Source organism: Triplophysa rosa, linkage group LG8 (assembly GCF_024868665.1).
Source record: "Triplophysa rosa linkage group LG8, Trosa_1v2, whole genome shotgun sequence".
NCBI classification, from domain to species: domain Eukaryota; kingdom Metazoa; phylum Chordata; class Actinopteri; order Cypriniformes; family Nemacheilidae; genus Triplophysa; species Triplophysa rosa.
This window is the reverse complement of record NC_079897.1, coordinates 5,429,365-5,455,649: the sequence shown is the minus strand read 5'-3', so window position 1 is coordinate 5,455,649 and position 26,285 is coordinate 5,429,365. Positions and strand designations below refer to the sequence as shown.

At 38.9% G+C, this 26,285-nt stretch overlaps 1 protein-coding gene across 1 annotated transcript; it reads right to left on the bottom strand.

Annotated features, from left to right (window-relative positions):
* Nucleotides 1-66: 66 nt before the first annotated feature.
* On the bottom strand, nucleotides 67-23,017 carry si:dkey-199f5.8 (beta-1,4-galactosyltransferase 3). Its single transcript, XM_057340335.1, has 7 exons — nucleotides 22,881-23,017; nucleotides 6,348-7,337; nucleotides 5,992-6,227; nucleotides 4,470-4,657; nucleotides 4,123-4,245; nucleotides 2,615-2,719; nucleotides 67-2,486 (listed from the first exon to the last, which is right to left on the bottom strand). The coding sequence occupies exons 2-7, from the start codon at nucleotides 6,601-6,603 to the stop codon at nucleotides 2,324-2,326; spliced, it is 1,071 nt and encodes a 356-aa protein (XP_057196318.1). The 5' UTR covers nucleotides 6,604-7,337; nucleotides 22,881-23,017; the 3' UTR covers nucleotides 67-2,323.
* Nucleotides 23,018-26,285: the final 3,268 nt, after the last annotated feature.

Genomic DNA, 26,285 nt, shown 5'->3' with positions numbered 1-26,285 from the left:
AATAACGCCATAAACTCTTGTAATAACTGGACAGATCTGTAATAAATACACCAGTCACGAGAAACCTTCACTTTATACATTAACATTGTTTTATTAGATCATTTTAAGGCCACTGTGTTGTGTGCAGACATTGCGAACAATAGAAACAAATGCACCTGGATTAGAAGCACTTCCCTCCAAGAACTCAATTTCTAGATTATTGAAGCCCATTAAGGCACATTTAGACACGCACCTGATTCATCACACCCCACCTGAGTAGTACGCCTGTGACCTGTTCATATCACTCAAACCAGACCTTTCTTAAATTCTAAAGTATCTTCTATGAATTCATAAGGGTGATCTGAATAATTATCAAATATAGGTTTTCAATGTGATACAAAAGAATATGCATCTTGGAAACACTCATTACTAATTAATGGACCAGATTAAATTAAATTTACCATTAACAAAAGAAAAGACTATTACTGTTAAAAATAAAACATGCTTTCCATAAAATAAAATGTTTTGGTATCTCTGCCTTCACAACATCCAATAACCTTTTTTAACAACCCAACACCAAACATTGTAAATGAGAAGTTCCCAACAGCATACAAAATGCATCCAACAACTCCTTCCGTCCTATTCAGAGAACAGCAGCATACGAAACTACCAACATGATATGAAAATCGAGTTCTCTCTCGTAAATATCACACACACATTTGATATGCACATACAAATTCGTTCACTCACTCGACGTGCTGCTCAGAAGCATCAAGCATCCAGACACTGGACCATCACAAAGCAAACGACATTTAGAGATGAAACAAGGCATGTCAAACATAGGGTTAATGAGAACCTGTGGAGGCCATATTTCAGTCTAGTTCTCAGTAAACGCCTCAATTTTACACCTGAATCGAAACATGAAAATGTACAAAAATAAAAATGTACAACAATGAAATGTCATTGTGTGTGTGTCAGGGCAGTGGTCTTTTGCAAATGTTCAATCACATGGGCAGAAAAACATGTCTAGGACATAATTCACCATATTCAGATTTTGGCCCCTGAACATCTCACTACTATGTGTCTAGAACTAAATATTTTTTTTATGACAGTAATGAAAATGAGGCGCAATAGTCCTACACTCTTCTATACATAATGGTCATCAAACAGGCTTTATTTTCTTAAATTGTCTAATTTCTGAACATAATTTATTTTAATTGTATGGTTTAAAATGCCAGGTTTCGTGAAATTCAAGCAACTCAAATGTGTGAAAAGCTAAAGTGCTTTCCTGACCAATTTTGGTGGAAACCTGAAACTTGTTAAACACGGATTCAATTAAAACATTTGTGTAATTAGGCGTGTTCTGCAAACATGCATTTGAGGACTAAAGCTTGTGATCTTTATAAAGTCAACTAAATTGACACACCATCACAATGCGTTCTGAACTGACATGACAAGGTCATTTACCGTGTGAAAAGACAGATATATTTGACACGCCTATCTCTAACAGAGCCAAACCACAACACAAAAATCCAGTAAATCATAAAAACTCAAAACAATGTTCATGCAGATAAAATACGATGAATAACTCATGAAAACAAGAGGCAGCGCTTTGATTATTAAGCCAGTGGTATTACTAAGAGTACCAAAGGCAATCATGACAACTTGAGAAGCAAAATTTTAAAGAAAAAAAAACATAAGCGTATGTAAAGTGGTTGTTACAACAAAATAAGACCAGTTGTGATCGATTCGCTCGAAATGGAAGATAAACAGCATATAGCTCCACCCACCTGAAAAAAATTACATTACATGTCAAGGGTACTAAGGTACTCACAGAAAACTGCACCAGACTCACAGAGTAGTGCAGCAAACAATGTTGCTTATGCAGTACATCGGCCTGCTTCATTTCTGACATGAGGCAGAAAGCGAATCTACCCTTCTCTAGTTGCTGGTCTTACCCGAAGGGCAGCCGAACCTACGCTTCAGTCATCATGAAAGAAATATAAAAAGAGAGTGCAGCTTGATTCTAAGGCAATAGAGGTTTATAACGGTGCCCTCGGGCACAGCATGTATGAAAAGTCTGTCCGTCAGGAATGCATCAGCCCAGCAGGAGTGGCTGAGAAAGCTGCCTGCAAGACTGATAAAGTGAACCAGTGAGAGAAATGTCAAACTTTGGAGATGGGGAGAGAAAGGGCGATCGCTATCGTGGCACCACCGTTGTTAAGGAAACGGGAGGGTCTGTGGTGCGGTTAAAGGCATGAGATCCGGTTTGATTCACTGGCAAGTGGGGAAAGGGTTCTGCAGAAAGTGCGGCATTGCCGTGAGGACTTGGGTCTCTGGGATATTAAGTAGTAGTTTTTTTCGGTGGATGTAGGCCCGCCTCCGTGCCGATGTTGACGGTGATGTTGGTGTAAAGCAGTTGATAGTCCCGAGACATGATCTCATACTCCACTGTATTCATGCCGTCATCTCTCCACGTATGCCGGGTCTTTGCCAACATGTTAAACCTGCATGAAAGACAAATGGTTTAGTGGAAAATCTAATAATGGACGCAAAATCGTGACGATGTCATTTTATAAAGAAGTTAATATTACACTGCAGAGAAGTTTCTCAGATCATCAAAAGGAGATTTTACCTTTTAGGATTCACTTCATTCCCTTTGTCATGTTTGTGTTTGATCATCTTATATCGGCCCACTTTTAGAGACGGACGACTGATCAGCATTCCTCCAAGTGATACACTGGAAAACAAGAGAAAGGAAGACGTTCTAGGAGGGACTGTTAGACATGGGAGCAGAAAAGCAAGGTGATCCCCCGCATCTTCATGTTAAATGACACGCAAAAAAACATTTCTCAGAACTCATGGTACAGCAGGTGAACAACACCCGGATGACATCTGCTGAGACACTTTGCTTCCCATAAGGCCACAAGAGTGCAATGCCAACAAAACGGTTGCAAAATGTGTGTAAAAAACAAATTTTACTACGAATATCTTTCATATCTAAAAAGTGTTTTAATGGCCACCACTTTAAAAACTGAAATATTAAACTGTGGTTAATCCCACAGTTCTTTTAAATTAACACATTAGAGAGCAGTCTTAATCCCAAAGTGGACTCACCTTGCGACACCCATATGAGCACCACAGCTCTATTCATCATCACACCATGTTGCGCTAGACTACAGCTCAGACCATAATACACACTGCTCCAAAAAATTAAGGGAACACCTAAAGCACACTGTATTAGATCCAGTGAAACTCTTCAATTATATACTGTACTTTGCATATTGTTGTGAGAATAAAATAATGTGACAATGGTCAATGAAAGCCTAAATCATAAACACATTCAGGGCAGGAATTACAGTAAAATCACTGTAAAAAAAAGAAAATTCTGGCTGATTCAACTTGTTTGAATTTCATCACAGTAACTCATAATGTTAGTCAGTAATGTGAATGGCCCCACGTGCCCGTAAGAACTCCAAACAATGTCTGGAAATACTCCTGGTGAGATGGTGTCCTCGGGATCTCCTCCCAGACCTGGATCAGAGCATAAGTGAGCTCCTGGACAGTCTATGGTGCTACTTGATGGCTTCGGATACATGAGATCCCAGAGGTTCTCAACTGGATTTAGGTCTGGGGAACATGAGGGCCAGTCATTGGCATCAATCCCTTCATCATCCAGATACTTCATAGTGCGTGGAGGTCTATGAGACCATGTAAGGATGGTCCTCCCCAGACCACCCTTGCTGTTGCCTCTTCATTGTACCTGTTGCCACTTTCATTTCACCAAAACAAGTAAAAATGGTTCACAATCACTTATGCTTCCTTACCTCCCGTTGATTGATATTCCTGAAGGTTAACTGACTTGGTGTTATGCTAGGATGATCAAATGTTCCCTTAATTTTTTTGAGCAGTGAATATTATTCCAAACAAACGTCTGATGCTCTCAGAGACTAATACAGCGGCACAATACACAAGCTGGATTGTTCAAAGACAGATAGCTGGATCACAGCTATCACCACAACAAGAGAAGTCCCCCCAAACAGAAATCTCTCTATACACACACAAACAAAGCATCTGCCACATGCTCATCCACTCTCGGCGTTAATACACACACACAGAAACCACAAACACACACGTGCTCACCGGATTCCAATGTCGTCGTCCTCGCCGCCCCAGCCCCAGTAATTGTTCGGGAAACCGTTCATCTTGAGGTACTGATCGGGGGTCAGTGCTGATACGCCTCCAAAATACATCTTGTAAGGCAACCTAAAAGAAAACATGCATGTAAATTCTTCATCAAGCTAGGTGAGTTGAGTCTGTCAGACTTGCAGAACTACATGTGCAGGCAAATAAAATGCTAAAAACTGGCACGACGCTAACAAAGTAGCAAAAGGTTTCCAAGAAAATCAATCCCAAGAAAACAAACACAAATAAAATGTGTGATTTGCATAAAAGCGTCTACTAAACGCATCAAAATGTGAATTACTAACTTGTAGCCAAATTTGTCCATGGCAATAGCGGCGTGTTTAGGGTGGTTGTCGCAGACGTAGGTGTTGCGGTCATCCTCTGGAATGAGGTCCACGTCGTGGAAGAAGAGGCAATCCCAATCTACATCTCTCATGGCCTCCCGAAAACCCACGTTCATCAGTTTTGCTCGGTTAAAGGTGTAATTCCAGGCCTAGAAAGTAACACAAACTATTAATATTGAAATGTTGTGATTTTGTGAGTGTACAGGTATTTAACTAATGAATCAATGAGTCATTAATAATCACAAAGCATTCAGACTTAGCAGGTTAGTCTGTTGTTGTTGAAAATATAAAACTCATAATAAAATAGACTGAAAATATTTAGGAGGTGGTCAGGATTCAGAGGAAAGTTTAATGAGGATTACAGTCTAATCCATGCCCACTTGTTATATCTGAGTCCTGAATATAAACAGAGAGATGATTTTCTCCTCACGGTAATGCATTGTTTCAAAGTCCACATTCTGGCCTCACTGTCTTTTAAGAGCTTTCTGATGTTTCTTAGTGTAATATGATCATGTATAGACGGTTTCAGCGGTTACAATATAAACAAACGTTATGTGGCCAAAACTTAACTTCCGGTAGACCTCCGCAAAGAATCAATAGCTAACTCTTGAGTAGTTTTAATGTAATTTAATACAATCAATATATAATAAAATCAGGACCCGGCATGAAGCTGACCGTACATTATTCCTTACATGACTGATGAAGCAGCTGGACAAAATATTGATTTAAGATCAAATATTATATTAGTTATTACTTTATTGCACCATACCCTTAAATGGATAGTCCCACCAAAAATGAACATTTTGTCATCATTTATTCACCCCCCATGTCATTCAATAACTTGTGCTGAACACAATTTTTTTTTTAATATCTCAGTGGTTTTGTGTCCATACAATAGAAGTCAATGGGGGCCAATGTTGTTTGGTTACCAACGTTCTTCAAAATATCTTTTGTGTTCAACCGGGTAGGAAAATATCCATTGCAATGCTCTCACCATAGACATCCAATTCCACCAACATGTAACTATTTCATTCTGTACAACCACAATCCTACATAAAACGGTATTAACCTTGAAATAACAAAGGGTATGTAACAGAAAGATCAAAGACCTTTAAATCTAGTATAATCCTGCATCACTTTAAAAAAACTAAAGGATAATTTCCAGTATTCCTGACAAAAAGAGATAAACTGGGGGCGGAGCAAAAGATGACCTCTGAGTGACCTTGCCGAGCGAGCAGTACAGGTTTGAATGTAGATTGACACCTATAACAGGATCAAGTGCTTATGGAGAATTGTCTCTCACCAGAAGGCACAGTTGAGTTGTGGAATATCACAGCGTTATATTTGGGATGTACATAACCAAGCAACAATACATCTTTGTACAACATGTGAAACTGTGAACGCAGGGCCTATAATGAACTCTCACTGAGCACCAAACGCAAGTCTGCTGTGGAAGACGCACGTGTAAATGAAAAGAACCCACCTGGTGAATGACATAGATGCCGTAATCGAGCTGTTGACGCTGAAGGAAGGGATGCAGGTAGTAGAGCAGGAACTTGAGGTGATGTTCTCTGTTCCTGTGGGGAATGATAATGGCAGTACGGTGGCGGGCCTCACAGTTCGGAGGCCTGTAGCGGCCCCCACGGATAACGAGTGGATTCTTCCTCTCCACCTCAGCGAGCGTCAGTTTGGAAGGGAAAGTGACATGGATTGGTCCACCTGAATGCAAAAAGAGAAGTGTGAACAGGAACAACCAGTCTGAAAAGAGGAAAAACGTCATGCTAGTTTAGTTTCACACTGACTGGCTCAACTGCGAGTTTACTAGGAAATATCACTCACCAATCAAACGAGACTTTTTAGGGCAGTAGGGCATGTCGTCTTTATTCAGAGTGGGTCCCAAAAAAGAGAGGTTAGCATAGACATCCGTGTGGTTCCGCCCATCAGCATTTCCCGCTGCAGAATCGGGCTTACGGAAAATTCGGAAAAAATACGACACCCGTTTCTGGTAGCTCTCTCTTGAGAGAATTGCCATGACGACCAACTGGACGCCCAAAAGCATGATCAGATAACGCCATTTGGACTGCAGCGAGAACATGGCGACGGAAGCGAGCGACAGAATCCGTACACCGAGTCTGAGAGTCAGAAGAGCAGTTCAGCTGAGTTCGGGTTTGATATGTGTGAGGAACTAGACTCTACGGAGGTTGCATTCCTGTGTATACTTCAGGCTTTTATATCAACATGCCAACAAAAAACAAGGATCATGGATCAGATATGTGGAGTTGATACTGGTGTAAACAACAGCTCGATGAAGGCACTTCACGTGTGTTTGATGAACCGGTCAAGGAGGGATATCATTTATCCTCCTACAACCGATGTTCACACCAACTACTGAGTTTGATTCACTTTGCTAGCTTGAAGTCTTTCAGGCTATTAATATCTGAATAGAAACTCCCAGTGGTCCTCTGGCGTTTTCATGATTCCATCTACTGAGCTTTGTCAAGCTCCACCAAAGCTACAGGAACCGGGAGAGCTGGAAGGAACCCGACTGTTTGTTTCTCAAGGGTCTCCACAGTACCGGTCACGAAAAGTCACGTGAACGCTTCATGGCCTCTACGGAGTTAATCATGCCATAGCTTTTGCAAGCTGGAGCATGCAGGAAGAGTGTATTGTGTTTGTGTTTGCGAGAGAGAATGTGTGTACGTGTATGAATCTAGGATGCGTATGAGGGCAAACAATGAGGGGGAGGGAGGATATCTAACACCCTCTGGGTATTGTCTCTGTGTAGGGGGAAGGTCCAACGCCAGCTGGTCCAATGGCAGGAGTCAGTGCCTGAAAAACAAAGAGAAAGACACGAGGCATGACCCAGAGAAGAGACTTTACATAAGACGGTTTATTTGCCTCTGTCTGCAACTAATAAAAAAACAATATGAAAGAAAGGGATTGAATTAAATCAAACATGTTTGAATTGTTCAAACATTCTACTAAAAACATCTGTTGTGATTTTTTAAACTTTTATTGACTTTGAAAAGCAGAAAATTTACCATCAGACGTTTATGTACTAACAAATACATTTGTAATGCAAGTGGCAAAAATTTGCTTCTGGCACTATGGTGGAAATTTCATTTTTTTACTTTATTTATTAACTAAAATACTGAATTATTTTTTGTTCATTTTTAGTTTCTGAATTATTATTTTTAGTTTAGTTAAACTTAAGATAGTCATTAGGTATTGTGAAATAAAATACCCCCTATATACCCCTAATTTCCAGGTTTGGCAAAAAGTTTACATGAACTTTGCCAAAGCAAACACTACCAGCTCGTGTTACTCCCCTCCCCATTTCTTTAAAATGTGTTTAGATGACTAAAGCCTTTGCTTGGTTCCAATATGGCTAACGTCCCAGACACAGGCCTTGTCAGTCAGGAAAAAGACAAACACCCTCAGTAGGAACTCTGTTAGACCAGAGCACGACTTTGGTCCCAAAAGCCACTTTGGCACCACTGGGAATTCTGTTTTAGCACCAGGATCACTGGCTGCTTTAAACCAACTTCAATTAATCTGCTTGATACAGTCGGATGGATCTGTTTACAAATCAATTACAGCTCATTAAACACAACCTCTCAGGCTGATAATCCTAATCTACAGAAGTGTGCCGGGATCACACAGAGGTAAAATAGGTGGTGTGCGCACAGGCATGCTTAGTAACATCTCGCCCAATTGTGATAATCTTGAATCAATCCTTCTCTTCATACGTTCCCTGCCTTCGTAGTCTGCGCTTGACTAATCCCATACAGAGCTGGGCGTTATGACGATACATAAATTTAAAAAAATAAAAATAAAGCAGAATGTAAATAAGTGGGTGTGGTTAACCAAGTGTTCTGTACATGACGAAGAAACATGTGCATTAATCCACATACAAATAAACAAATTTAGTCTGTAATCTAATAACCAGTGAATCTGCTCTGTTGCAGTGCTTTTTTTGTTTGTTACACAAACGATTCAAAAAATATCAGCTGTTTAACTTCTAGCTTCTGTTTATCTATCTTTATCTGTCTTGTATCTTTAAAACTTTTTCAACCCAAGGTTAGAACCCAAAAGACATGATCTTTACTTGGTACTCAGTTTCCAAACTGTTGCCCTATGTTTACTTTAGCCATATATCTTATCTATTTAATATTTTACACATTTACAAAACATGAACGGCAATTAAACATTTAGACAAAAAAGGCCACGTTAAAAGTAACAACTAACAACAATCCATAACATCAAATTTTAAATAAAAAAAGTCACACAAACCACAAAAAAAAACCCCACAGTTGCCACTTTAAAAAAAGCTGCACTCGGTTTCTTCACAGTTACACCAGTTCTTAAGCACTTTTCCCATTGCTAAAAAAAACTTCAGTACTTACATTTCTGAACAAATTTTCTTGCTGATTCTCTTGAGGTGTTATTGTCTGAGAAGAAAGATTGCCTTATTTTTTGTCACTGAGAGTAACTCCCTCATCATTCCCTTCTTCCCTCTCATCATTCCCTCCCTCTCATCATTTAAATAAAACAGACTAACTCATTGCTTGATAAATGCGTCATCTATTTGCTTGCTTAGCATGCTCGGACACAGCAGCAAGTAAGAACAACTCGCTATAACAGCTGACGTTGCAACCCCCCATCAGCAGATATCTCAGAGGCATCACATGTCATATTTTTGTAACAACAGTAAAAACATTCAACACTCAGAAGAGAGAATTTAACAGCCACATTTGCATAAACAATTATTAGCATGTGCGACTTAAGAATCATAGATCTATACTTCAGGAAACTATGCTCTTTTAAACATGAAATTGCTGTATTTGCATGTGATAATCCTTATTTGAGTCTTTGTGAAGAAAACAGCATAGCTAAATAACTCAATTTTAACGTTGACAATTCTGTGTACTCTGCTTTCAAAGACAAGAACCGTCACAGAACATAGAGGAATTAGGAAGACACCACACAAAGGAAGATCATGGAAAACAATGATGAAAAAGAGGAAAATTATGCCAGACAACACATGTGGTTTGACTCTGTGCTGGTGACTATACTTCTGTCTCAATTTCACCCATTAGGATGAGCATTAAAAGGGTTATTTTCTACTAATGTTTTGTGGTCTGCATCTGTGTCATGCTGTCTACCAGAGAAAATCACTTTGGCTTGTACCTTATTATGCATGAACACTGAACAGAAAGCTGTTCTTTTTCCAGTTTGGTACACACTTGCTAAACTAAGCAGACAACACTGCAATTAAACGGGTAAATATGTTATTTTCAACATGTCAACTAAGTATAACCATAAAACTTTGACATCATGTTTTAGCGCAACATTCATTTGACATAGTAAGCACAAGAACACTTTAGATTTCACAGTCACAGATCAGTGTGGGAAATCAAATCAATGTGTGTAGACCTAACAAATCATTTCACATATACACTTCTAAAGGGAGAAATAATCAATTCCACCTGTGGAAGTTTACATGCTTTTTTGCACCACAACAAAACATAATTTGAATAGCACCTTTTGTTAAATTTGACTAATCCAGTCTGTAGCTGTTCCCCCAATGCAGGCATTGCATCATTCTGGCAACTCATAAACATGGCATTATTTCAGAAAGACTGGTGTACCTAAAAATGTTGATTTACTGCCAACTAGTGCATTTTTTTGTGTGCTAAATTCATCAGACGGTCAGTGATCAAACTGTGGGCGGTTCAACAGTGCACAGTCTGAGAAAAAAAATGTCTCAAACGCTGTACATACATAGTCAAAAATAACCACAGCATTGCTTTAGTTTATATAGTATATAAGCTTAGTGTCTGGGCTGGAACAAAAATCTAAAATCTAACTTGGCCACATTAAGACAGTAAGGAAAGAGTGATGAAGCAAATATTAGTAAGACAGGATAGAGAACACATTCTTTAGATATGAAAATCCCTAGTTTCTTTTTCCTTCCTTGCCAAAGCACATGTGGCCCCTCCTCTATTCTGGATTAAAACGGATTGATGCCATTTCCACTAGTCAAGACACACAATCTTTTATTGTTACTTTTCTCTTCTCTACGGCAAGTGTTATGCATCTTTACGTATAAGGCATAAACAGCACAATATACTGCCAGAGGGTTTGAATATATTCATTATACACTGACAAACACGCTAGAAAAGGCCGATGAATGGGTAAATAGTGCATTAAATATACAGACAGATTGGCATACCCCATAGCGACTCGCGTGGCTATAGTTGTACAGAAGAACAGAACTATATTATTTACACATTAACAGTCCTGCTCAGCAGCTGAATATTCAGCCAGGATCTGTATTGGTATTTTGGCAAAAATCTAGCAGTCCCAGTCAAAAATGTGCAACGTTGTTCAACTGACATCTTTTTATTCAAATATTACTTAAAGGGATATTTTACCCCATAAAAACTAAATTTCCCAATGTTTTAATCACCCTCAAGGCATCTTATTTGTATATGACGACCTTCTTTCAGAATAATGCAGTCAGAGTTGTCATACCACGTATCCTGGGTATTCCAAGGTTTAGAGTAGGAGTGAATTGTGAATGAGATTTTGAAACTCCAAAAAGTGCATCAACTGATTAAAAAACTGCTCCACGTGGCTTCGTGGGGTTAATAAAGGCCTTCTGAAGCGAATCGATGCACTTGTTTAAGAGAAATATCCATATTGACAACTTTTTTATAACAATAATGTCGGCACTCCGCATGTTTGGGGGAAAGCCATCCTCTCTGATGAGGCTGATAGATAACGAAAGTTAGAAATTATTGGTAATAAAGTTGTCAACTTGTCCATATGGATATTTCTCTTAAACAAACGCATCGATTAGCGATGGGTTATCACAACTCCGACTGCATTATTCTAAAAGAGAAAAGTAATATACAAATAGGATAGGATGCCTTAAGGGGGGGAAATATGGGGTAATTTTCCTATTTGGATGAAACATCCCTTTCAGAATGTTTTGAAAACATTGTATTTACGTTGCATATTTGTAATTGGGGTATAAACTGAAGCTCAACTTTGCGAAAAATTTAAGGAGGCATTATAAAGTTTTTAAGACACAGCTCAGGAGAATGGCTACAAAATATTGTCACACGAGAGGATCAACAAAATTAACAGATAAAACTGTAGTGAATGTTTGCTTTATTTCTTGCAAGCTTTGTGTTTTTTAAGCAATTTCTTGTATATTTAAATAAAACCCATTTCTCTGATATGCTGTAGTTTGATTTGTTTTACGTCTTTTCCGTATCATGGCGTATATCTGAGTGCAACAGCTTCTGAAATTAGAAAAAATGTAGGGCAGGGCTTTATTTTGCCCTTCCATTTTTTATTGGTTTGTTGTAAATTGGGTGTTGCTAACAAAATGGAAGCAGATTTGAATGCCAGTTTACAGTCTACAGTATTGTGGAGGGGAGGGCTAAAAGTGGCTGTCCATTGGACAGTCAGTTTAGTCCTACCTCTTTTTCCTTGCTTACATCATGTGGTGAAGAGTTGTTGTTGAGAGAGGGAAGGGAGCTTAATGTTTTTGATTAAAGATAAGAAGTGCAAATGAATAAAAAAATGATCGTGTGCACGCACAGATAAATCATTTATAACAATCACTGAAACACTTTGTAAAACACTTAAAATTTTCCTTTTAGATTTCATGGTGACTTTAAGATTAGTCTTTTGCCCATTTTGTACCATACCGCTTATATTTTGATGATTTAATCCAACCTGAGGAGCAACAAAGACAAATATTGTACAAATATACCCCTCCTATCACCTTTGGCCACTATACATCAGCCACGTAGGCGACATTTGCAAAACATCACAGAAAACCAAATGTTTGCAAGGCATAAAACATGTGCATAAACAATACAGCATTCAAATGTTTCGTCAGCTGGCCTTAACTCTGACCCTGAGTCATCAGACCATAATTATTTCTGTACTCTGATATACCTGAGAAAATACAAAAAAACTCAATTCAAAGCCAATAATGATGTGTTAAGAAACATTCCCCGACAATTACACAGCAACATGCTGAACCGACAAAAGGCACTTTTAAAGAGAGCAACTATTGTATTTAGAAGTGCAGGGTTCAGTGAATAAAAAGCTGAGAGGATTTAAACTTTAAGAAGCTTAACTCCTTGCCAGGACAGAGAGACGAATGATGGCAGAACATTGGCTGGAGTTTCCCAGCATCTGGATAGCATGTGTTAGAATAGATGAAGAATAAGAAAAGGAGGACCTTCGAAAAAAGGGAAAGATCCTGCTGTCAATCAAAAACAATCCCACTACAGCTTCACGTCACGTGGGTATGTACAGTGCGACATATATGAATGTACATACAGATGTACATCTGTATGTACAGTGCGACATATATGAATCGCACGTGCTACGAAAAAATCGGTCTGTGCTAAGAATAAATTTAATAGTGTAGAATGCATGAGATACAGTTTGGCAGGTGCATTAGACAGAGCAGCTGTTTGTGTGAAGTGCGTTTGTCGTTGTGCTTTTTCGTGTGTGAGGTTAACTAATGGCACACCACTACTTATTTTCATTTTTATTTCGTTTTTGAGATCAAAACTTGTTTTACGGCTGCATTGAGTCCATTTATCTAGAGCCCTGATCTGCACGATGTGGCGTAAGTGGAATTCTACTAGGCTATTTAAATTTATACCATGGTCTTTTTGAATACTCGATTCTGATTGGCTGGAAGGTGTGCATTAAAACCCTTTAACGCACAGGTAGCTCCAGTAAGTTTGATTACACCTGAAATTTAACTGACAAAATCACTGTAATTTTCACCTGTTTGATCTAAAATTTCACTGTAAACATCAATAAAAGATTTAACTTGGCAAATGACCATGGTATAAGCGGGATAATCCTCCGCTTCGCGTCGGGTGGTTCTTGGCCTCCACGTCATGCATTAAAACCCTTTATTGCACGGTTAGCCGTGGATTATCCCTTACATATCATCTGCTTGTTCTGCGTGTGTAGGAGTGACACTAACACTTTAACATTTTACAAGCGTGACACTCGTGGATTTGTCTGCATCTCACTATACGAGGACATGAGCACGTGCACTTCATCCATAGAGCTGTTCTGAGTTTATTTTACAAGCATTTCCCTGTTTGAGTGAAGCCACCATATATGGAAGCCACCATCAAACACACTGAACCTCAAGCATCTTTGCAACAACCCGCCAAAATAAAAGTCTGCTTAATTTGAACCAGATGAAAATAATTACTTGTAGTAAATTTATAAACTGTACTAAACTATAGTATACTTTAATATTTACTATAGTAAGGTTAAACAATACTGTATTACCCAAAAATTTCACTATAATTAAATAATTATTATATTATAAATACTACAGTATTATGGACATTATGGATTTTTATGGACAAATGTATCTACTATTGTATAGCAAAACATTGAAAATACAGAACTCAATACAGAAATTAAAAAGGAAAAAACAAATTTGGGAAAAACTAAAAATGATATGGCCCCAATTTATCCATCTGTATGTAACACTAATGTCCTTTGTCATTTACCAGCCTATTTATGTAATGAACTGCACTTTTTTATACTTGTGCTACACCTATTTGGCCTGTGCTACAAAACTTTAAGCCTCTGTAGCACCGGTGCTATGTGCAAAAAAAAAGTTAAAGTCCAGCCCTGCACATGGGACCAACAATCTTTATTCTTTATTGTCATTGTAACAAGCGAAAGTACATTAAATTCAAGTGCGTACTCACAGTGCAGGAACAATAAATAAGAAGATTAGACATACAAGGATATTGCACAGGTAATGTAGATCAACACATTTCCAAAAAAAATGCATGAAATTGGACATTCCGTACAGATTCTACCTGGATCTCTCAAAATATTGCACAGATTAGATTTTGCACCGACAAAATATGGCACAGATTAGATATTGCACAGACAAAATATGGCACATCAGATATTGCACAGACAAAATATGGCACAGATTAGATATTGCACAGACAAAATATGGCACAGATTAGATATTGCACAGACAAAATATTGCACAGATGAAATATTTCACACTGACACACACAAACACTGTCATTTGGTATTTAGAAATGTTATAGCTACTGGGTAGAAGCTGTTTCTATAGCGATTTGTCCTTGTTTTAGGGCTCTGTGCCGTCTGCCTGACGGTAACAGATTAAACAACGAGTGGCCAGGGTGGGATGTATCTTTAATGATATTTTGCGCTTTTTTAAGGCAGCAGGCACTGTGTAGGTCTTCTAGAGGGGGGAGAGGGCACCCAATGATTTTCTCCGCTGACCTGACAACTTTCTGAAGCTATTTTTTGTGTGCTGCGGCGCAGCTGGGAAACCACACACAGAGGCAGTAAGTGAGAATGCTCTCGATAGTGGACACTAGAAAAGAAACTAAGGGCGCACTCTCATTTAGCCCGGTTGCTCTCAACTGTGCCCGAGCGCGATTGTCCCCCCTCCACACTCCCCCGCTGGCCTGCACTCACATTGCTCTTTACCATCCACACCCGGGCACGCTTTCATCATTACAATGCGACTGCTTCGAAGCATACGTAAACAAAGCGATCCCTCTCAGCCAGGGGCGTAGCAAGCTTTTCAAAAGTGCGGGGGAAGGATGTGGTTTGTTTGCTAACAATAAAAACGATGATACAATGACAGAAGGGTACAAAAGGTATAACATACAAGATATAAAAAGCTTCCCATTTGAATGAGTGATACTAGAAACGTATAAAAACACACTCGGTGGTAAGCTTGATAGTGACATGGGTCAGACAGGACTGTGACTGAGACCGCAAAATTTTGCTTTCTTGCCCCTTGAAACGAGGAGATATAAAAAAACGCCCACACAAAGCTTTTTCTCTGGTGGTATAAATAATGTAACAATTTACTGTTTTTAAACATTAAAATAATATACACTTTTCTTTCATAGTTCTTCAACAGGTATGCAAACAATGACATCATTTCACACTTTTTTCTCCTCAACAGGTACAATCAAACACAACAAGTAAGTATCCACAAAAGTATTCAGCTAATCAACAAACAATGCTCAAAATATCAAAATCAATTGCACTGCCAATAAACCCATAAATACACTGCTTAACAATGACAATTTGTCCCTCCTCCTCGTCAACTCCCTGCCTTCTTCATCGCAGTTACTTTATACATTGCATGCCACATACATAACCGAATTTAGCTACAGCTGCTGAACAATATCCCAATTAGCAATTAACATTACACTGGGTTCCAAATTATTATGCAAATGATATCTTTCTCTGGTTTTCCTAATTTGTCGATGCAAATGACAGTCAGTATAATTTTCAAGTAATCAACAGTTAGGGTACATTTGGAATTTTATTGAACAAACCTCCCACTGACAACAGTATTTATTTAAAAAATGAAAAACTCAAAATGCACTGTTCCAAATTATTATGCACAACAGAGTTTGGAAACATTTCGTAGGTTGTAAAAAACTGAAAATGGTCATTTGTTGAATTTGCAGCATTAGGTGGTCATATTTACTGAAATCAAAAGCTATTTCAATCAAAAACATCCTAACAGGGCAAGTTACATGTTAACATAGGACCCCTTCTTTGATATCACCTTCACAATTCTTGCATCCATTGAACTTGTGAGTTTTTGGATAGTTTCTGATTGAATTTCTTTGCAGGATGTCAGAATAGCCTCCCAGAGCTGCTGTTTTGATGCTAACTGCCTCCCACCATCATAGATCTTTCGCTTGAGGATGCTCCAAAGGTCCTCAATAGGGTTGAGGTCAGGGGAGGATGGTGGCCACACCATGAGTTTCTCTACTTTTATGCCCATAGCAGCCAATGACACAGAGGTATTCTTTGCAGCATGAGATGGTGCATTGTCATGCATGAAGATGATTTTGCTACGGAAGGCATGGTTCTTCTTTTTGTACCATGGAAGAAAGTGCTCAGTCAGAAACTCTACATACCTTGCAGAGTTCATTTTCACACCTTCAGGGACCCTAAAGGGGCCCACCAGCTGTCTCCCCATGATTCCAGCCCAAAACATGACTCCGCCACCTCCTTGCTGACGTCGCAGCATTGTTGGGACATGGTGGCCATCCACCAACCCATCCACTACTCCATCCATCTGGACCATCCAGGGTTGCACGGCACTCATCAGTAAACAAGACTGTTTGAAAATTAGTCTTCATGTATGTGTGGGCCCACTGCAACCGTTTCTGCTTGTGAGCATTGGTTAGGGGTGGCCGAATAGTAGGTTTATGCACAACTGCAAGCATCTGGAGGATCCTACACCTTGAGGTTTTCGGGACTCCCGAGGCACCAGCAGCTTCAAATACCTGTTTGCTGCGTTGCAATGGCATTTTTGCAGCTGCTCTCTTAATCCGATGAATTTATCTGGAAGAAACCTTCCTCATTCTGCCTTTATCTGCACGAACCCTTCTGTGCTCTGAATCAGCCACAAATCTCTTCACAGTACGATGATCTCGCTTAAGTTTTCGTGAAATATCTAATGTTTTCATACCTTGTCCAAGACATTGCACTATTTGACGCTTTTCGGCAGCAGACAGATCCTTTTTCTTTCCCATATTGCTTGAAACCTGTGGCCTGCTTAATAATGTGGAACGTCCTTCTTAAGTAGTTTTCCTTTAATTGGGCTCACCTGGCAAACTACTTATCACAGGTGTCTGAGATTGATTTCAGTGATCCAAAGAGCACTGAGACACAATACCATCCATAAGTTTAATTGAACAATATAAAATTAAATGTTTACGACACTTAAATCCAATTTGCATAATAATTTGGAACGCAGTGTAGTCTACAAAACGAAATATAATACAGAAAACACTCAACATGTCAACAAAACATAAACAGAACATCTTCCCAAACACATATCAAGCTTATTTAAAAACCTCGAAAGCATAAACACTCATTCAAAGTACCTGGAAAAGGGAAATGTAAATAACCATAACCATAAGTTCCCGCCTCCTCACAGCACGAGCTGCCCGAAAAATCTAACACACCAAGAGAGGCGGGACTTAAGGCAGAACAGCCAATCATCAGCCGGTCACACTCAAAGCCGGTGTCATGTTTGAGAGGGAGGGGAGAGGAGGCAGCCGCAGCGAGCGCAGACACAGAGTGGCTAGAGAAACGGAGGAGCGACTGCTGTAAGGCGTTTGTGCAAAACTGCGGAAAAACTGCAGAAAAAGTGCGGGTGTTGAACCCTCTCACCGGGAAAAGTGTGGGTGTTAAAACACCCACATCCCCCACGGGTGCGACGCCCCTGCTCTCAGCGCAACGGAATTCATCACAATGTTCAGTTTGGGGCTTATTAGAGGTGTTTAACTTCGTGCGTGCGCTGCACAGACCGATCTGCTTTAAAGATGTCATTGTCGTATGAGAGTAAACGGCTCATTATGCTTTTAAATCACCCTCATATTTTATTATCGTAAAGCCTATCGTTACTCACGTTGGATTATGTTTGACAAACCTGGAGTAGTTTTGGCTGCGATGACACACGCCTACACATGTAAGTGCGCTGTTTATCAGTTTTTTACAGTGACCGCTGAATCTCAGGCACGAATTTAAACAGTCTCATAATTTACGTCATGCTTTCAGTTCTGCGCTCACACTACAGTACATGCGTACCACGCCCGAGCCCAACTGCACCGTGCTCTGGCCCACCTCTTCCAAGCGAGCCAGGGACCGCTAAGCGAACCATGCCCGGGCGCGATACGGAGCGATCACAATAGTCAAATGAACCGGGCTTTGGGGGTCAAACGTACTCGGGCACAGTTCATATTGCCTAGAGAGAGTACACCCTAACAGACTGTGGGCGATGTTATTCCTCCTGAGGACCCTCAGGAAGTAGAGTCTTTACTGTGCTTTCTTCACCAGTTCTGTGGTGTTCACGCCCCAGGTCAGCTCTTTCTTGATAAAAACTCCCAGAAAACGGAAGTCTGTAACCCTCTCCACACTATCCCCGCCAATCAGTATGGGCTGAATGTCAGTTTTGTTTTTCCTTAAGTCAATGACTAACTCCTTTGTCTTTGATGTATTCAGGAGCAGGTTGTTGTCACTGCACCACACTAAAAGCCACTGTACCTCAACATGGTAGGAAGACTCATCAACCCCCCCCCCCCCCGAAATGAGTCCCACCACCCTAGTGTCATCTGCAAATTTAACTATTTTATTGCTGACATGGACAGGGGTGCAGTCGTGTGTGTAGAGGGTATAGAGCAGGGGACTCAGCACACAGCCCTGAGGGGAGCCAGTGTCGAGGCTGATGGCTGTGGAAAGGTGGGGGCCTATTCTAACCCTCTGTAGGCGTCCTGTCAAGAAGTCTTTAATCCAAAGGCATGTAGAGTAGGGCAGACCCAGGTCCAATAGTTAACACACCAGTTTATGGGGGAGGATGGTGTTAAACGCCGAGCTGTAGTCCGCAAAGAGAAGCCGAGCGTAGTTACCCTGCTGCTCTAGATGGGTTAACACAATGTGAAGTGTTGTGACTACAGCATCCTCCGTAGACGTATTGGCCTTGTAGGCAAACTGTAGTGAGTCAAAGATAGGAGGTAGGAATGCAAGTATGCGTTTCCTTATCAGCTTTTCAAAACACTTCATCACCACTGGGGTGAGTGCTACTGGCCGATAGTCATTGTAGTCTGTGTCTGGTAGCAGTCTGTGTCTGGTAGCAGATGGTTTTCCATCCCTACTGTCCATATATATAGCAAAGCCTACAAGATTGTTCAAATACACACCATCTGTACAATAAGTCCGAGCATGTATGACAGCACGCTGTCTGGCTGCACATCACCAATACAGTATGTGGCTTAACAATACCTAACCAACCAACATGGCTTAAACAAATCTACAAAGGCCAGATCATGTCACAGAATTAGTTCTGAATGGCCATTTTTGGGCTTTTTTGTTTTCTTAAGAATCAATTTTAAAATAAACATCAGCTCAGGTTTACTAGGTTGGCCAGACATAAAAAACATAAAATAATTTAACAAGTAACTTTATATTTTGACATGCAGAGGAATGAAAAATGCAAATATCTATGATGGCGGTCTGCTAAAAGTTGCGATAATGGGTTCCTGACAAATCCCAAAAGTAAAAAGTATGATGAATACAATAAACCAAATTCGGTTTGGGTCTTTGTGTACAATGGCACAGTTGGGTACAAACAGTTTCACAATCTTGGTCTGTGAGCTCAAACCACTGTTTTTTTATGTATGGCATTACTTTCACCTGGTCAAATCTAGAACATTTATGTAACAGCTTTGCGTGTGACTGTGACTTGAGGGGCAGTAAACAGTAAGCATGACGAATCCAGACCAAAACACGCAGAACTCATACACCCAACGTAAAACGGAACTTTCATTAATATTTATTTAATACATTAAAACACCACAAGATCTGTTTGCCTGACTTACTGGGTCAGAAAGTTCAATATTCTGACCAAGAAAGTCAATATTTTGTCCTATTGCTTGAACATTTTAAGGTTTGTGCTCTCAGCAACAGTACCAGGAAATATTTTCCTTAAGCTATTACTCAGCTCTTTAGGCTGCTCATAAAGTTTCACATGGAAACAATGAGAGGAATCCAAGAGAATTTTTCGTTATCATGACTGTAAAAATAAAAGCAGTGCTCAAATTGAAAGGGTCTTTAACCAAAGTATTACCAAAAGCTTTATGTGAAAAGTCATGTTAAGTGGATGACAACAGCATTTATAAAACCCTCATTTATTTCATCAGGTTGGTCTATTAATGTCTATTTATATCTCTTATCTGTCCATCATTAGACAGTAGGCATTTAAAAACAAAATTAGATCATATATACATATATATATTTACTTAGTACAATATTGATTTTCCTGTAAAAATGTGAATCACATGTTTATTCACGATTTCAACAAAAGCAACATTTTTCAGATTTTTCACACAGCCCTCACAGAACACAGTGCAGTGAATCAGTAAAACTCACTCATTGTAAGGATAAGAACAGAGGTTTAAAATCTCAGTACAGTTTCTACACTACAGTCACAGCAAGTACACAAAGTCAAGCCCTGCTGGGGATAACTAGTCCTAGAATAAACATACACCTGGTAGAAAAAGTCCCATGATACATGGGAGCAGAAACAGATAGATGCCACATATCCAACAAGATGAACAGTTCAAAAACATGTTGAAGATCTTTAACAGATGTACTGGAAATATCAAGAAGACTTATTTTATCAAAACCTTTTAGTTTTAGTAAAACTAACTTTAAGAAATAACGTGTCACAATCCCTCTGACTCATAACACTTAGTACAAAAAGCAGATATGAACATGTTGAACACCTTTGACCTTTGTTGTCTAAAATGTTAAACCACACCTCATTTTTCACTGGCCCATTTTGCACTTTTCAGTGACTACTCTGCACCTGTACACCAAGAAACTACAGGGACATCACAGGCCCTGGTGTTAGCTAGAGAACCTGCTACTTGGACCTGTATCTAAGCAATAATATCCCAGGGGACGAAAGACGTCAAGCCATTAAAAACAGCCCAAGTCTCACACAGAAAAACAAAGCACAACGACTCATTATCGCACATAGCCGTGCAAAAAGTAAAATAGGCTTAAACAGCTGAGTTCACCAATCCCTAACAAGCACTGTTTCCAACTTAAATGCATCTCAGAAAGGAGAAACATGGATTCTAGATGGGCAATTCCAACGGTATGGACGTGCTATTTTGCGTTATGGACGTGATATAAAAATGCTCAGAGAATGAATTTGTTACAAATATATTGAACCATCTGTTTATATTTTACTAAACCCTTGTTGATAGAGTCTAAACATAAAAAAATGTCAGTCTATGAACAAATTTTCTATTTAAAAAAAGGGAAATAAACATGCCTGATGTGACAAAAAAAGGACACGTTTTTGGGAGACGACAAACTTTGTAGGATTTCTGTGAAATAAAATGCACAATCCTGAAGCAATAATACCCAATGAATGGAGAAGGGATGCCTCTTTATAGAACATAAAATAGTTATTTTATTTTAATTTTCATGTGTCCATTTATGAGGATATATGTAGCGTTATGGATGTGACAATCCTGAAAATGGCACTTACCTGACTATGAAAACTCATGCACTAAAAATAAAACAAATGCTTTACAAATTTGAAGAGAGATCTCACATGGGTATTTGAACCACCAAATGTTAATATCTGTGCTGTTACCAAAGTAAAAACCGTTGGTAAAAACTTTCTTTTTTCATGGTAGGGTTGACATTTTCATAGAATTGCCCAGATGGATAACGGGGATGACCTCATGTCTTAAAATAAAAAAATACTTATTCTATGAAAAACAAACTTTGTATATTCTTCACTGTAAATCTTTCATAAAACTATATTACAGACGGGAATTTGCATTGCAAATGTTAAATCGAGCCCTCGGGGTAACCTCTGCTGAAAGTAGGCTATACTGATACATACTTCCTGGTTTTAAAATCCAGAGAGCAACGACTTTTAAAATGGATTAAATAACAATGAAATCTTTCGAGAAAAAAAATGTAAATGCTTTTGAAAACAGACGAAAGAAAACAAACTAGTATTATAAGAGCTTGTTATTGATGTTTAGCTGAACTGAACTGCAGAACCCGTTATTCCGCCTTTAGTTCCCCTGAGAAACCAAATTATACGGACACGAATTGCCTGAAGCACTTAAGAGATTGTGCTGCGACTTCACCAGTACTGAGTCAAGATATTTAACTAACAATCACTACTAAGTACCTGATAATAACAACCTTGGAATGCGACACATTCCGTTATTTTGTCCAAAAATAAATGCTGTATAAAATAAAATTAATTATTATTATATTATAATTATTATAATTAAATTAATTAAAAACATTAATAAATACTCAAAAAACATGTTTAGACATGCCAAGTATTGGTCTTAATTTCACTTTCTGATCCCCGTAACATAGGGAAACACTAACGTACACTCAAGATAAATACAAATAACGTTAGACGCCACTGCTGGTCAAAACAGCGGATTTAATAACAAAGTACAGCTGCTGAGATTGGGCGTAACTTTACTGGTGCTAAATGTGTCATTATAGCGCAAAATAACATTTCAAAAAGCCGTTACAAACACAGGCTGTTGTTTGTATCCTGAACTTGGGAGGAAACGATGGTGAGCCGCCCACAGTCACAACGCCAGCGCCGTTAGCAACAGCAGGCTAACACAACTGGGGCTTTCCACATACTTACTAACCCTAGAAAAATAAACATCTGTAAAACCCACCCGTTGAGAAAACATCCCGATACGAGTCTTTAGGACTTACCCGATTAAACTCGAAAAGCTTGGTGGACTATTCAGCGACATTTTCCGTTACTTATTCCTATTTTTGATGACTTCGTCGACTCGCTCCCCCCTTCTTCGCGGTTGTCCTGTCGGAGTTGAAAGCGCCCAGCATGCGCAGGAAGTGATGCACGCTCACGCTGCTGTGCTGTGGTAAACGGGGTGAGCGCGCCCAACGGCGCTCTTCTGATGTTCTGCGCATTTACACGTCAAACATTTGTTAATAAAAGTTAATTTTGCGTGTGTTCCCATGCCAGAATAAAAAAGCTGCTCCGTCATCGTTTCATGTTTTAATCCCTAAATGAACACAGTGACGCTATTAATAATTGATTTCTTCTATAGAACTTGTTGACTTTGGCTCAACATATTTTAATCCTGCTGTCACTTTAATAGATGAAAAGGATCTTTTGACTTCATTAGAGCTCTAAATCATTGTACTGTAACACATTATTTCCTTCAGTTAGTAATAATATGTAAACAAAGTCAAACTTAAAAGGCCACTGTACATGGAAACTCAAATTAGTTTGCACTACAGTGCAGGTAAACGGATAATCCAGCCATATCCATCAATATTGGCATGACGTAATAAAGGTATTTTGCCAACTGATAGACTTCGATAGGTTACAAGAGTTGCATAAAAAGTGAAAAAAATCATGACTTGAGTATGACTTTATATTTGCGCACATATTTTCTCTTAAATTACCCACCCAACAAGATTATGCACTAATCACATACATATAAATTACATAAACTAAAACCATACACCCAGGCTTGTTGAACCTGTTAGACAACCTGATTCTAGTGACCAGCGGTGGACTGCTTGGTCATTGGTCATATGCAGTGAGAAAATAAGTTTATGTAATGTGAATTTGACCTTTGGGGATCATTAAAGTTTATCTTATCTCATTTTATCGTATAGCTTTTACAAAAAAAAACTGGTCTGAAACATTAATCCTGTACTGTGCAGTACACTTTGTACTATGTTTTCTAATGTCATACAACTCGTACTCAATCTTGAACATTCCTGACTTTATGACACCATTTGTACAATATTTGTTGTACTGTGTTATACATCTATTTTTATACTTCTGTGTTTGTTTTCACAGCCATTTTTACTGAACTGAGCTCTTTGATTTCTTTACCACATACTTTGCACAGAAACACATAATTATACAGATCTGATAAGATTTTATTTTCATTGGCTCTTCTCTATACAATAACAATACAGCTTTATCTGATCTGTAAAAGCATGTGCATATTTTATAACCACACTCCATCTTGTGTTGAAAGGCAGAACTACAACTTGAGACTGAAGGGGGTTTAAAGGGATACTTCACCCAAAAATGAAAATTCTGTCATCATTTACTCACCTTCGAGTTGTTCCAAATCTGTATAAATTTCTTTGTTCTGACGAACACAGAGAAAGATATTTGGAAGAATGCTTATAACCAAACAGATCTTGCTCCCCATTGACTCCCATAGTAGGAAAACATACTTTATCGTTTTTTGTTGTTCTGTTGAACACAAAAGAAGACATTTTGAAGTTCGGGGACAATTTTGACTACGATTGTATTTTTTCCTACTATGGTAGTCAATGGGGGGGCAAAATCTGTCTGGTTATAAGCATTCTACCAAATATCTTTCTGTGTTAATCAGAACAAAGAAATGTATCCAGATTTGGAACAACTCGAATGTGAGTAAATGATGACAGAATTTTCATTTTTTGGTGAAGTATCCCTTTCAATCAAGGGTGGACATAGAGGAGAGAAAGAGGGATTAGCATAATGGATATAGGCTTCAGCTACAAATTGTGGTTCCATTACTATACATTACATAATTTTTTATCTTTTAGAGTAAGGAACTTTGATTCTTATTTAAATTGTTTAAACTTATTTAAATATTAAACTACACCAATGCTGTTGTATAGGAGTGACAGGAGCAAGCCAATGGGAGCTTTACACTGATATGAAGACAACTTTAAAGTCTTGAAAAATTTTCGAAACTGTCTAATGAACTCCCCTAAATTTATGAATTTCAATAGAAAAGTTCAAAGCACTCAAAGTGCTGATGAACTCACAAACCCTGTAGAACCTAATAGAACCAAGTTCGTCTTCGTAGATAAAACGTTGTTTAAAAAAAAGTAAAATTGTGCACAACTAAATAAATAAAAAAACTATGTAAACAAGTTGTCACAGAAAATGTGAATAACTCAATTTTGAAATGAAAAACAACAGATAGAACCTTAATGGTGACGAATTTACAACAAAGGTTCAACTGTATTCCAAATAATTTTTTATTATTATTTTCAGTCTTGCCATGTGTTTATCACATCGTAACTGTAAGATTCGTGAACTTCAATGTCTATACAAATACTTTCTAACTTTTTCTGTTACTTTTTCCATCACTGCTTTTAATTGGTTAAATGGTTGGTAAATTGTTTTATTTTTATTATAACAAAAATGTTAGGTTTGTAATAAAAACGTGGCCTAATGGTTAGAGAGTCAGACTTGTGACCAGAAGGTTGCCGGTTCGATTTTCAGGGCCGGCGGGTAACAACTGAGGTGCAAGGCAAGGCACCTTACTTGCTCCCATGGCGCTGCAGTGATAGCTGCCCACTGCTCCGGGTGTATGTGTTCACGACTTGCAGTGCGTGAGTTCACTACTCACTACTGGACGGGCTAAATGCAGAGGTCACCATAGCTGACAATAGGTCACTTTCAGAGGACAGGTCCAGCGGAGGATAACCAAGTACTGGCCAGTGGTGCGGAAAGAAGAAGCCAATGGCTGTGGTTTAGGAGGATGGACACAGCATGTGATGACATGCGACACACACCCTGGTCTGATCTACCTGCAGTGGGTCTCCCTTGGCTGAGGGCGTCTTGTGATAAAGGGCCGAAACACCCAATGAGGCTGAGGTGCACAACTGACAATGTGTCGCATTGATGGGAACCATACAAAGGGCATTATCAGCAGCACCTCACCAAAAGGCCTCTTTCACCCAGGATAATGGATGTGATGAAAGTAGTATCGGACACACAACTCATGAGATGTCTCATTGATAATAGCAAGGAAAGGTAGGTATGCTATGTATTTCTCTAATCATTTATCCCCCAAACACAGAGGATGCCTACCCGACGAAGCCTCAGACCTCCTTTCCTCTATTCATATTCTTGACTGCTTCCCCCCGTCATGCATAAGGTGTGGGAAATGTCCTATTGGGCAATTCAACTGCTGAAATAGTGGGATTATAACACCTATTAAGCAAATCATCACTGCTTTTAACTGGTTTAAAATGATTGGTAAAACATTTTATTTTTATTATAACAAATGTTTGTTAAAAATTATATATTTTTTTGTAGAATGTTAAATAAAAATCATAGAGCGTAGG

Coding starts and splice junctions, on each gene's coding strand:
- si:dkey-199f5.8 (XM_057340335.1), bottom strand. CDS start 6,603: ATGTTCTCGCTGCAGTCCAAATGGCGTTATCTGATCATGCTTTTGGGC. Junction 6,228..6,347: donor TAAAAAGTCTCGTTTGATTG/GTGAGTGATATT, acceptor TTTTGCATTCAG/GTGGACCAATCCATGTCACT. Junction 2,487..2,614: donor AATGAAGTGAATCCTAAAAG/GTAAAATCTCCT, acceptor TCTTTCATGCAG/GTTTAACATGTTGGCAAAGA.